General features: G+C 38.3%; 1 protein-coding gene across 4 annotated transcripts in view; it reads right to left on the minus strand.

Annotated features, from left to right (window-relative positions):
* FBXW7 (F-box and WD repeat domain containing 7) overlaps positions 1-13,299 on the minus strand; it is a 182,702-nt gene that overhangs the window by 103,067 nt on the left and 66,336 nt on the right. For 3 of the 4 annotated variants that reach the window (XM_074589655.1, XM_074589659.1, XM_074589660.1), the window contains exon 2: positions 135-689. In XM_074589655.1, the coding sequence (XP_074445756.1) occupies positions 135-620 (486 nt within the window). In that variant the 5' untranslated portion in view covers positions 621-689. Of the gene's footprint in view, positions 1-134; positions 1,057-13,299 lie in introns of those variants that run through there. The other variant, XM_074589656.1, reaches the window with a different exon arrangement.

A 13,299-nucleotide genomic window follows, 5' to 3' on the forward strand; every position in this document is an offset into this window, starting at 1 on the left:
CTGCATAATGAGCTCTTCAGGAAGTAAAATCTTTGCTTCATTGTAAAACTTTAGTTTAAGTTAAACATGCAAATTATTTTCCAAAATCCAGAGTTAATGAGGATTAAGAACATAAGAAAAAGGTAGTTTCTCACCTTTGTCTTTATGTAGAATGGCGATGACTGGTGAATGGGCAAGTCTACAAGGCTATTGGAATTTGTGACACTGTTACTGTTAGCGTGTTCATCTTCTCTACTGCTGTCATCAGACTGATCGAAGTCATCGCTCTCCTGGTCCATTTCCTCCTCCTCTTCCACCTCCTCCTCTTGATCACCAGCATGTTCGTCATCTTCTTCCTCTTGGTTACAAGTGGATTCTTCATCCACTGTAATAAGTCTATTGTTATTTTCTTCTAACTGTTCCGGCTGAGACTCATGCCTGTCATCAAATCCAGGTTCTTCTCCTATCTCCCCATTCCTCCCAATGTGCTGTTCCTCTTGTTGTCGTCTTTGCTGCTGCTCCTCCTCTTCTACAACCCGATTCATCTGCTCCTCATCTACTTGGCTTGAGGAAGCATTACCTCGAAGAGATCCACCAGTTCGTCGCCTCTTGCTGCCCACAGAGAGCAGTTCCTGATTCATTTCCAAAAGCCAGCTTGCTACTTCTTGGACCTTGGCTAGGCTATCTGAAGATGCAAATGCTTTCACATTCTAAGGAGAGAAAAAAAAGAAAAAATGGGAAGTTACAAAAGCTAAGTTTTTAATGCTTTATCTAATAAAAAATGTATTTCATTGTATTACTCCTGACAACTTCAAATTCCAAGAAACAAGGAATAAGAAGAATGGTTAAATGAGACTCTGAGAAGTTAAAAAAAATGTCAAATTTAGGTGCATGTTAATAGAAATTGAAAAATACTCAAGCAATTTACAAATATCCACACATTCAGCTACACATGTGCGTGCAAGCAATATACGAAACCAGCGGGATATAACACAGTCTAGCTAGATCTTAAATTTGGTATTAGACTTCTAGCTACACAACCTTTCAGGCTGGCACATTGTGACTCCAGTTCCCCCAGATTCTAGTGATGCGATAAGTAGGTGAAGTCAGACAGGAACTCAACAAGCAGTCAATTCACAGGTTGCACATGAAAATATGTGCAAAGAGAAAATAACTAGCTTTTTCATTGTGTATAGAACCTCTGTCCTTGGGTGTCCATAGACCACCCCACACACTCAGCAGGCTACACTGCGAGAGATTCAGAAAGTGCAACAATACGATACTGGAAGGGAGCACGACTGCTGAGTGAGCAGTAAAGGATATAAGTTTCCATAAGCACTTCAGTAGAGGAAGATATCCTCACCTTTCCCAACCTCATCCCCCTCACCTTCCTTTTTTTAGAAAGTCCTCTATCTCTTATAGTTTAAAAAAAAAATCAAAACAAAAAAACCCTAGAGCCTTGGATGATGGAGGTGTGGAACAGATAAACCCCAATTTTGCTCCACAACATTTGTAAAAACATTCAACTTAACAGTGAGGAGGGAAGAAAGTACCAGAAACCACGGCTCTAAGGTAATTTTCATTGTGTTGTACCATAAAAGCCACAGAAATGCATTTACAGATGTTTTTCAAGTCTTTCATTGAGAAGGATTTGTAGACGGGATTCTGCACACTTGTTCCCTCTTCCTCAGGGAAACGTTACTTACATCCCAAAAACATGGTTCTCAAGTTTCCACATATCTACCCAGACGACAACTGCTGCCAAATAAAACTTTATGAGCTCAAAAGCTGGATATATATTCCATAGAAAGTGTCCACTAGCAATTAGCTCCAATCAGTGAATTGGAAGCTAACACTAGAAGACAATTAAGCTCCACACATCAAGACAAAGACGTGATGGAAGCAAGCAGAGGCTGTGCCAACTCCTGCTTTTACCAGTGGAAAAAAAAGCATTAGGGCACTGGGGTGCACATGACCCAAACCAGAAGCTGACGACTCCAACCTTGAGTGCAAGGGCCATCAAAAGTGAATGTGTTTAATTTTGTATATACAGTAAGTAGCACTTGAGAAAGAGTGTACTCTTCATGGCATCGAAGAGAAATGTTTTCACGTAACATTTTTCCCCAAAGCCCAGAAACCTTAGCATATTGGAGTGATGTTTAATAACTCGCTTTCATCAAATGTCAAATTTGGTTACATATATAATCTGAGGATAGTACAACCTATTTATCAGGCTTGCTACACAGTTTGGGCATTATGAACGTGACAACACTGCATCTTATTTTCTCATGGAAAGAGAAAAGATTTGGATTTTTTGAAGCATTAAGTCATGTAAATATCAATAATCAAAAAAAAAAGACCAAGTGACATTTACATCTTCACAATCTAGCAATTTTAGCTTCCACCACAAATAATTCTCTAAATAGCCATGAATGCAGCTTAAAAGTTTTAATTGCGCTTTTTCAGTATCAACAACACTATTTCAAATATGTGCATCAATTATTGGTTCAGGCTTGACAAATTGCAAATGCTGCATTTGTTTCCATAATTTAATACATACTTTTAATTTGTATCTATAAGCAACCAACATGAAAGGTCGGCATTGAAATACTTAAGGAATAAAATGCATGATTCTGCTAAATGCTTAGGTGACAAAAGTAACACTACTGTTACTGTTAATATACCCAAATAAAATTCCAGTCCATTAAAAAAATATGAACATACATTATATATTTTTAATTATTCCTACATTTTTGTAGTGACCATCAGTTCACAAAATTAGCTCCAGTCATAACTGATTTCAGTTTTACTCTGTATTTGCACAAATAAACTCGTTTTTTCCAGAAGCCTGTAACATGCATTATCAAAATTTAATTACAAGCAGTGCTACATCAGATATCATCAATATGCAAAGAGGTGATGCATTTGCTAAAGAACAGATGGATGTACATTATCTGAGAGATTTGAAACATTAAAGCTGCCTTCTGTCACGTAAGTGCTCTCAGAATTAACTACTGTCAGCTAACACACAAGATATGATCATTTCCCTATATACGATAGGAGTAAGACAGGATTATTATTTTGCAGGAAGAAGTGTGTTTACAATTCAACTACCAGAGCACTAAAATGCTGTGTTTTCAGCTAGTACAGTGCCTCATTCATACTCTCAGAGCCCAAAATGACTCAAATTAGCTAAACGCCAGCAGATCCAGAGAGGAAAGCTGTTGCTTTCCTACCCACTTCAGACCGCAAAGAGATTCTTTTAGACAGACACCAAAACATTGCAGTGCAGCGGCAACACTTCTCATAAACATGCAAAACTCATTAAACTCAGCTGAACGGGGCAACTTCCAGGTAAGTTTCACAACACTTGCAGCTGGTCCGATGAAAAAGCAAAATACAAGGAATCCCTAAGGAAAATGGAAGTCCCTGGGCTGATCCAACTGTAAATTCAGAACTGAAGAATACACCCCCCCATCTATATTGAAGATCAAATGCTGTTTAAGCAGAATTCTTCGGCTTTATCCATTAAATTTGCACAGAAGATAGATTATAAAAATAACCCAGGACTACAGTTGCTCAAAACCACCTGTAAGAAACACCAAGCAACACTGGGAAACTATGGAGAAACTCCTCGGATCTATCTACCGCAACAGGTTGGATTCTGTACTGAGAAGAAAGAGCGACCACTTCACTTCTTGCCTTACTGCCGAAATACCTCTGTCCCTCTAGTAGATAGAGAAGTTGTCACACATTTTTGCAGGTTACAAATGTTTAATTGGGGGTGGGGGGGGCAGAGAATAATCAGGAAATCTCCATCAGTACTGTTGTTTTTTATTATTCCTTTTTTATCACTTGAAACTTTAAAGAAAAAAAAAGGGAAATGAGGTGGGTACAGAGAGGTGGGTGTGAGGGGTAGGGGGAAATTTGTTTTTTTTTAACAAAGCATAGCAGAACTTGAAAAGGTTTTAAAGAATTAACTTTGAAATTAAAGAGTTCGACTGACTTGGATACTAACCTAAGTTATGTTAATACTGATCATGACAGCAATTAGCAAAAAGACAAAGTAGTTACAGTCACAACATGGCTGATGGGCAGTGGACACTCCCAGAACAAATCTTGAGATTATAGATTTGATATACAAAAACAATTGGACTAACACAAAAACTTCTGTAGATATTTGATTAAATCCTGCCTAACATATTAATGTAAATAACCCCATAAAAAGCTGATGTATATTTGACTGAGTAATACTGAATTACAATTGAGGAAAATAGAAGGTAAAAAAGGAACATCCCAATCTACCTCCTGAAAGAAAAATAAAAACCTTATAAGCACACTTTGCCCAAGACTGACACTGGTGTGTTGGTAACTTAAAGCGAGGTCTACATCAGCAAGCAGCACAGAGCAGCAGGGGCAGACATGCCAAGCAGAGACTCAGCATCCCGAGGATCTGGGCTCCGGGGAGGGGAAAAGGCTGTTACTTCCAGACCAGCTCTGACCCCCAGAGCCCAAACTGACCCTCACGGCTGGAGCACTACTTCTGGCTTAGTTTCACCCTGAAGGTGCTCTGGGACAGCTGAGGAAGTTATACTTTAAAAGGATGCTCTTGATCTAAATCCAGACTAACACACAGGGGTACACACCAGCCCTGCCAGCCACTCAAGATACGTCAAGCCCATTTGAAAAACATGCACACGAAGAGAATCAAATGCAGCATCAAGCAGGTAGAAATAAAACACACAGCTAACACTGATAACATTGTGGACCATGTTCTATGAAAAAAAGAAAAAAAAATTTACTGTATGGCCGTGATAGCTAACTATGCAAAACACTATAAGCAAGCAATCTACATGCTGTATTAAAGAAAACGTTTAACATATTGATCCGATTACTGGCTACACAGTTTGTACATGGGAAAGATTCTGAACAATAGCAAAGCAACAAACCAAAACAGTCCACATGCAACTACTGGAAACTGAAACTATAAAAAGCCAAATGAAGAATCCACCACCTATAAAAGAATTATAGGTTATGGTAGTGGACAATTATCTTCAAGCAAGGACTTAACAAAGGCAAGATACTTCAGACAAAGTCACAACTTAAAGTAAAGTTAGGAGCTTTAAACAGAAGTTACAGGAGAATAATTTTGCTGCATTACTCAGTGGCAAACTTGATTATAGTGACAAACTCCTCAAGTCATAAGATTCTGAGTTGAATACATTGTACAGAAGAGGAAAATAAACAATCCTTCCATATTTCATCAGCACAAAATGTTGATTAGCGCAAGATTAACACACAGCTTTAAAAACTTTCAATAACTTTTCATCAAAATAAAATACATCATTAACAATGCATCTCATTCTACAAGTATGCACGCCTTTTCTACGAATGATAAACTACTACTTCCAAACGTATACACACCTCAAATCTCTTGGTCAGCTCCAAGCTCCAGAACAAATTGGCAGCTAAAAAGATTCTCTGCTCCTGCTCTACTATCACCCTGCCCAGCAAATCTCTGCCGACACTTTGAGAAGCTGCCCACGTGCTGCTATCCTGCTCCCTTTTTCACTCTCTGTAGATTCTCTAACAATCAATTCACGTTGTTTATTCAGTGCGAAGTGGTCAAAGTAACCAACACTAAATGAAAGTGCTCCGCTAATTACTTACTTATGTCAAACATGAATCTGACAGCACACAAAAAAAACAGATTTAGTATTCACTAAATTTTAAAAAAATACAATTAAAGTTTCCTGTGCAAATTTAAGTAGGCCCAGCTGCCTCTAATCTTCTTGTGTGGCCAGTTAATTATCCCCCTCCCCACTGTAATCTAGCCCCAACTTTGTATCTACCTTCTGAGGCTTTTCGTCAAGTCCTTGTGCCCTGACCTCCCCTCCTGAATGTTTCTGAACACAGACAATTCCAGTTTCCCCACAACATGTGCTCTACTGTAAGATGTCTCTCCTGTTCTGCTCACCTGTCTCTATTAACCCCACAATCCTATTTCAACAGACCTGATCCCTTCTCTCCCTATTTCATCATCCCAACTTACTTTTTTTCTCCCTGGACTGCCTCTTAACACAGTTTCCTCTCTAATCCCATGCCTCAGTCTCCCAATCCCTTTTGGCCCACAGTGCTCCCTTACAGTCCCAGACACTTTGCTCCAGTCTGATCCATTCCCCGCTGAAAGTGAATGGATTTAGACGAGGGACAATAGCTGACAATACATGGGTAGTAAGAGCACAACAGAGCAATGTCCCTTACTATCAGTTATGGGGACAAACACACAGAAGCCATTAAAAAGAAAACTTTGTTTTAACACTGGGCTGGAAGGCCAAGGGCTAAAGAGGACCTATCACGTAATCCTACCTCTTTTGGTGGACACAAGTAATGTATTTAATATAGGATAAAATAAGAAATAGCACACAAAACCCACTACAGAATAAGATCACAAAAGTAGTTTAGGAAATAAGTAATTGCTGTAAGAATTTACGTATATTTAGCAGTACTTAAACTGAGTGATGTAAAGAAATATCAGATGTAGAAGAGAGATGAATAGAACTTTCATGAGCAAAAGTTTAGAATAAACAGCTTGAGCTACAAGCAGTCAACATACTTTTTGTTTAGATGATGATAAAATATGTATGATCATGCCTAATTACTTTATGCAGTTTAAGATATTTTATATCACTAAGAAGAGTCCAGCACTCAGATTGTTTCTGACCTTCAGCTACATTCATACATAGATTTCCATCTGCACATGTCCAAACCCTCCTTAAAACTCAACTGTTGAATCAAAGATAATATTTTTTTGTTTAACAGGTCTTTGTCCTCTTCTCTTTACATTTATTTTTTCCATAGTGTTTCCATATGACCTCCATTTATGCACATTTAAACATCATCACAGAACATCAACTTCTAATGTTCAGTCTTTACTCAGAAACAAGTAACACTGTATTGCATGAGTAAGTGGATGAACAAGACTCTTTTCAGCTGTTACTGTAAAAGCCCAGTCTCTTTGACACAGGTTCACTTAACCCTCACAGACAGTGACTGTAGGCAGAGAGGGGGAAAAGCTGCAAAAGGTGCAACATGCTTTCTTGCTGTATACAGGCAGCGCACACACAGATTCATCCCATTCACGTGGGCGACACAACAACCTGCGGGGTTCATGCCCACACAAACACAGAATCTGGATGTGTTACAGCTAAAAATTAAAAAATTAAAGCAATCAGCACATAACAGGAAGAGAGGAAACCACTGATTTTTTTCTTCTGTAAACACTTCTCCATAAGTAACTCATGACCGTAATTCCTGTATTTGAAAGTTTTAAAAAATTGCCTGCATTTTCCTTGTTCCAAAATGGAGAAAAATATCATAGCAAATAATTAGTGAATAGTGTGTTACACAAGTTATGTTTTTACCTTAAAATTGGACACTTAAGAAAGTACTGTGAAGTACTGTGGTAAGGATGGGGTGGAGATAAGAAGGAAATGCAAAAGTGACCCATGAGGAAATTGTTGAAAGCCTCCACCACCCAGTAATAAGAAAACTGTACTAAAAAAAAAAAAGAAATTGAGAGTCCTTTTCCTCAAAGCCATATCCAAACTGACAAGTTATTAACACCGGTACAGTGTTATTGAAGAAGTGGGGAGCTCATGTCTGTTTATCAAGAATCCTGTTCATACCTCTTAGCTCCCTGAAAAGCAAGACCAACATTAGAAGTACAAAAGTTACTCCTTATTTTTAATTCTGCATTGTTATGTTTTCATCAAGAAGAGTGAATGGATATAATTTAGAATTAAATAATTTAAATTCCTTGAAAGATATCATGGGAGGCAACAATCCACAGTAGGAGGAGATCAGTATTATCACTGATCTTACTGTGTTCATATAAACAATCACGTTATTTTTAGTAGTTACATTAATAATGACTGTTATACAGAAGATGGCTGGTTTTTCTTTTCACTAACAACTCTAAAGAAAAAGAATTAAGCTGTAAAATGTGACAAGTTAACTATCATGTGTGACTAATCAAAGGCTTCTCTTCCCTTTTCTCAGAAGAGGGAAAGCAGAAAAAAAAAGCTTTGAGTTATTTAAAGGGTGCCAAGTTTTGCAGCAACTATTGAAAACAAAACAAGCAAGTTCTCCATATAATCCTCCATGCCTCCACGTAATCTTTAATATCAAGCAATGTCCATTTTCTCATTGACAGGACCTCTGCACTATAAAAGTAAAGCACACAATTTTCAATTACATTGCCTTATCCTTTCTGCTTTGACAACTACACCATTACTTGGGTTCCTGTACTAAAATTTTTACCTTTCTAAATAAAGAATTCTTACCTTGCATAATTAATGAATACCTGTTTTTCACAAATTACGTTACTACAAGAAGCTTATGCTACTATTGCTAGTGAGATAGCACAAGCACGCTTGTTTGCTCAATTTAGAACAGCAAGTTTTTATCTGTTAGTATTTTGGTCTCATGTAAACTATGCCTTCTGTGCATACTAACAAGGAAGAGTTTCTTGCCAAAAGCAAACATTAGATCATACTTATAGGAACATAAACTGAGCATCTTTAGTTACATTAGTTGAGAAGCATGTGGGCTGAAAAATTCTCAGGTTAGAAAAATAGGCAGGCAGTTTACTATACTCTCTTCAAATTTAAAGATGCTGTTGCATGTCTACTTAGCAAAGGCTAGAAACGTACTAACGGAATCATCACAACTCTTACTTCACAATAGATACACATGTAATACAGTATTTCCCAAAAAAAAAAATAAAAAATATCACAAATCCTCTTACAGTGCAACAGGAGACTAAGCAGTCCTTAACAGGCTTGGATAATTTCAGGGTTCAATTCACTCCTCTTCCCCAAAAGTAAGTAAACAAGGTTTGTAGGTCTGCACTAAGCATTGTGTTTCACTTTCCTACATATGTCTTTCTACCTCCAGACCAGACCACCTATATTCCCTATCACAAAAATCCTCGTGGTCAGTTTTACAGCATCATCAACATCACTGCATGTGGAGAACTCCCTGGCAGCCCAGAATAACTGCTTAGGATGGTTTTACGCACCTTAATGCCTTTCATCCATAGGAAAGGAGCCCGAAGAGCGGCAAGGATGACACTGCTAGTCTTGCTTTCTAGTAGTAAACTTTGGTTAAGCTATACCAGAGTGTTACTGTGCCATGGAAAACTCTGAGTTGACACACAAGTTAAGCTACAGGTACCAACAGAAGGTACTAGAAATCTCAACTACGAAGTCCAGAACAATCATTCAGCAATGTTTATTTTAAGTAAACAGGCAATGGGATTACTATGGAGATACAGCTACTTTCCTCCCAACTATCTAGGCAAACAGGGATTTCATCTAATAAACAAGAAGCAAGATCCAATCACTGAATGCTGAAATGAGAAAAATCCAAATGGAGTTAACTATGAGGATAATTACTCACTGTAATAGCTTACTAGGAAGACAGTAAATTCATCACCACTTTAAGTCTTAAATTAGAAACATACTCCACCTTAGTTTAACGCACTGTTCTGGTTTTGGCTGGGATAGAGTTAATTTTCGTACTAGCAGCTGGTACAGTGCTGTGTTTTGGATTCAGGATGAGAACGTTGATAACACACTAATATTTTAGTTGTTGCTAAGACTTTTCAGCTTCTCATACTGGCCTGCTAACATTCAGGAGGCAGAGGGCACCCAAGAAGCTGGGAGGGGACACAACCTGTACAGATGACCCCAACTGACCAAAGGGATATTCTATGTCATATGATGTCATGCTCAGCATATAAAAGCTAGGGGAAGGAGGAGGAAGGGGGGTACATTTGGAGTTATGGTGTTTGTCCTCCCAAGTAACCATTACACATGATGGAGCCCTGCTTTCCCGCAGATGGCTGAACAATGAATTCCTTGTTTCCCTTTGCTTGCGTGCACAGCTTTTGCTTTACTTATTAAAATATCTTTATCTCAACCCATGAGTTTTCTCACTTTTACTCCTCAGATTCTCTCCCCTACCCCACCAGGAGGGAGTGAGCGAGTGGCTCTGTGGTGCTTAGTTGCCAGCTGGAGTTAAACCATGACACACACACATTCAACGATGCAGAACACGCAGGACAAGCGTAGCTCCCAAGGCACAGCGAGCTGAACACCTCTCCCTGGGAATACACACAAACAAGAGCTGTTGTGGTCACCTCCCTTCTGCTCCCACAGTGACATACAGGCAAAACTGGTGATTAAAACCTGCCTCGTTCCAGTGCAGACCTATTTCACAATCACCAAGCTTAACACACAGGCTAGCACGGTATGGCCAAAACGACCTTAATAAACAATGCTGAATTCCTGAGGCTGGAATACGTTTCTAATGGGGAAACCTACAGACCTGAGCAGTAAGATACGCTAAGCCACTTTATGAATCCATTCACACAGTCTGTTACCTCACGTGGTCCAGCTTTGCAAAGCTGTATCATAAGAGCAATACATAAATAACTTCCAAGCAGAGTTGCTCATTATTAATGCAAACTATTCTCAAGGCAAAAGCAAACCAGCATTTGGCAGCAAGAACACTGCCATTAAGACGTTTGGTCTGAAAACCTCAAAGTGATTTATAGAGTACCCAACTGACTTCTCTGTCTCGGTTTCTTTCCTGTCCACTAATCATAAAAGTCATTTTAGGTACATTTCCCCAAACTATGGATTTTACTGATACTAAATTGTAATTTTACCAGATGGCTGGTGTCAGCTTCTGGCAAAACGGTAGCATGATTTCTTGGACTGAATCTCCAATTCAAATGCTGCAGAAGTGCAGCACAAACAACCAGACACGCAGAACAGCAGAGATAGCCAAAAATAAAAAAGGTCAACTTAGAACACAGAGCAGAAAAGATGGAGCAAAAAAAGGTCATCTTTAACTCAAGTGGGGGAATAGGCCTTGAGGACAAATAGCAACCAAATTTAGTTGAATTTAAACTTAATTTAGTTAAATTTAAATGGGAAGAAGGAGAGGAGATTAAAACCAAGTACTAAACTCTCCCCTACTTCAGAGCTGTTTGAGATAGACACCTCTAATGTGGAATGACAACACACAAACAGATGGAAATACATATATCCTTTACATTGAAAAGCATTCTATTGGTTAAAAGACAGCAGGACTGAAACTGAGGAAAGTGAGAATCAAAAGCAGTGACTACAATTTAAGAACATTTCATTTGAACAATTAAAAAAAGTTTAAAATAAATACCCCCTTTTCAAGCAGCTCTTATACTACCTCTTATCACCAAGAGCAATCAACTCCTTTTTATTCCAAGAAGCTTCAAGGGACAGAACAGTATTTTCAAGCCTCTTAATAATGACTAATGAAGTAAAGGAGAAGCAATGCAGGTTATGCCATGAAAAGTGCAATCCCTTAATTCTGTTCTGATGCAGGCTTCTGCACCAGACTTCTAGAAAAGATTATCAGGTTATTGTAAAAATAAAGAATAGCCTACCAGAGATTAAACACTCATCTATTAATTCAAACAGTATATATTATTTTTAAAAAACTTTTTAAAAATACCTAGACCTTCTATATTATTCTAAGCCCACAAAGAGATAACAGATAAGGGAAAAAGAACAAAAATCCCAAGTCTTGCCAAGCTATCATCAACATTTTCTACCTCAAGATCCATAGTGGACAATGCTTATTTCCAGGCTACTGCCAAAAATTTCTATTTTAATTTCCTGTTTTCATTTGCCTGTTCTTCAAAAAAAGTCTGAAGGACGATGACCTATAATATTCAACTGTCATGTAGTCCTAATTGCTAGGAAAAAAAATGAAGTAATTCTATCAGTACCGTTAAAACAACTGGGAATAAAAGGCTTTACCATATTACGGACAAAGATAATTTCCTATTTGTGTTTAGTTCAGCAGAGTTAAAACTGAATTTCTGAGATAAGAAAAGGTAGCTGGGGATCAGGTTGGGGTAGAAAACATGCTTCATGCAAGCAACACAAGATATTATCACTGGTGTATTTTACCATTTTGGTGGTAAAAACTACAGCCCAGCCTTATTCCTGTGAGGTTGGTCTAAAAGAACAAGGAGTAATATATATTTTATGAAGAATACCTATCTTTCCACAGTCCCAATTCATATCTTATGAAGTGTTCAGCTGTGTACATTCAATCAGATTTTGTGCAGTAACCGCTGGGTAATACTGTCTCCATTCTGAATACCGTATTTTCAAAGATGAACTCAGAATCATATAATTTCTTCCAGAGCCAGTCAATGAACTTGTTAAATGCCCTTCCATCAACATCTGATAAGGAGCCTTTGACCTGCAGTTTTTTCCTTACAACAAAAGCAAGAAATACAAAGAAAAAGAGAATGGCAGCATTTACCAGACTTGCTGAGATCTGCTAATACACTGGTTTGTCTGCATCTTCATCAGTAGAAAGACGTAAGTGAAACAAGGTCACATACCACCAGGACACGGCAGAACAAATTCCCCTTCCCAGTGTCTCACTTAATAGCAAAGAAAAAAACCCAATTATGGTCTCCACTTGGTATTAAAAAAAAGGAAATGCCTTCTCTTTAACCTCACGTCTCCAGAACATTGCCTACCACACATTGGTTCTTAAGTGTTATGTTCTCTGTGTCACGGCGAAGCTTTCCGGCAGTAGATGTAAAATCTGACCTTGCAGAACAACAAGGCAGTTGCTGACAAACAGCATGCGAGATTGCCAGGTTTCAAGGAAGATATCCCAACCTGTCTAAAAGAATCTGGCCCCGGCCCAAACAGACCCTTAGCAGGCTCCACTACAGAAATGGAAATGGTTGCAATTATTGTTATTGATTTAATGCCCTTAAAATGGCTCTCTGAGAATCTTATTTCAGAAACTGATTAAGCAGTATGGTTCAGCAGCAGGGCATTTGCCTAACAACCTATGGAAATGTAAATTTGCTTGGCCAAACTATTTCTAGGATCGGGAAAGTAATTTTTTTGCATCTGCACAACTAGAGGTGAAAGTAGGTGCCTAGGTAAGAATCTAAGGTGGCCCACGATATTAATGTCAGGCAGGCATTCAAAGTTTCTTTCAAATCCTATGAAGCCATCAGCTCTAAATATTCTATGTTTCTGCTCTACAGCACTTTCCTACTACAGAAAGATGGTGTGGTGACAAGCAGTAAAAAGAGCTGAGTCCAACAGAGGAAAGCACTGACCACAGATACAGTGAACAAATGAATTATTTACCTGAACTAACAGCTGAAAGAGATACCGATACAGCCTGTAACAATATAAACAATCTCAAAATTTGAAATCAGGATCATAA

The sequence above is a fragment of the Larus michahellis genome, chromosome 5 (genome assembly GCF_964199755.1).
Source record: "Larus michahellis chromosome 5, bLarMic1.1, whole genome shotgun sequence".
In the NCBI taxonomy this organism is placed as follows: domain Eukaryota; kingdom Metazoa; phylum Chordata; class Aves; order Charadriiformes; family Laridae; genus Larus; species Larus michahellis.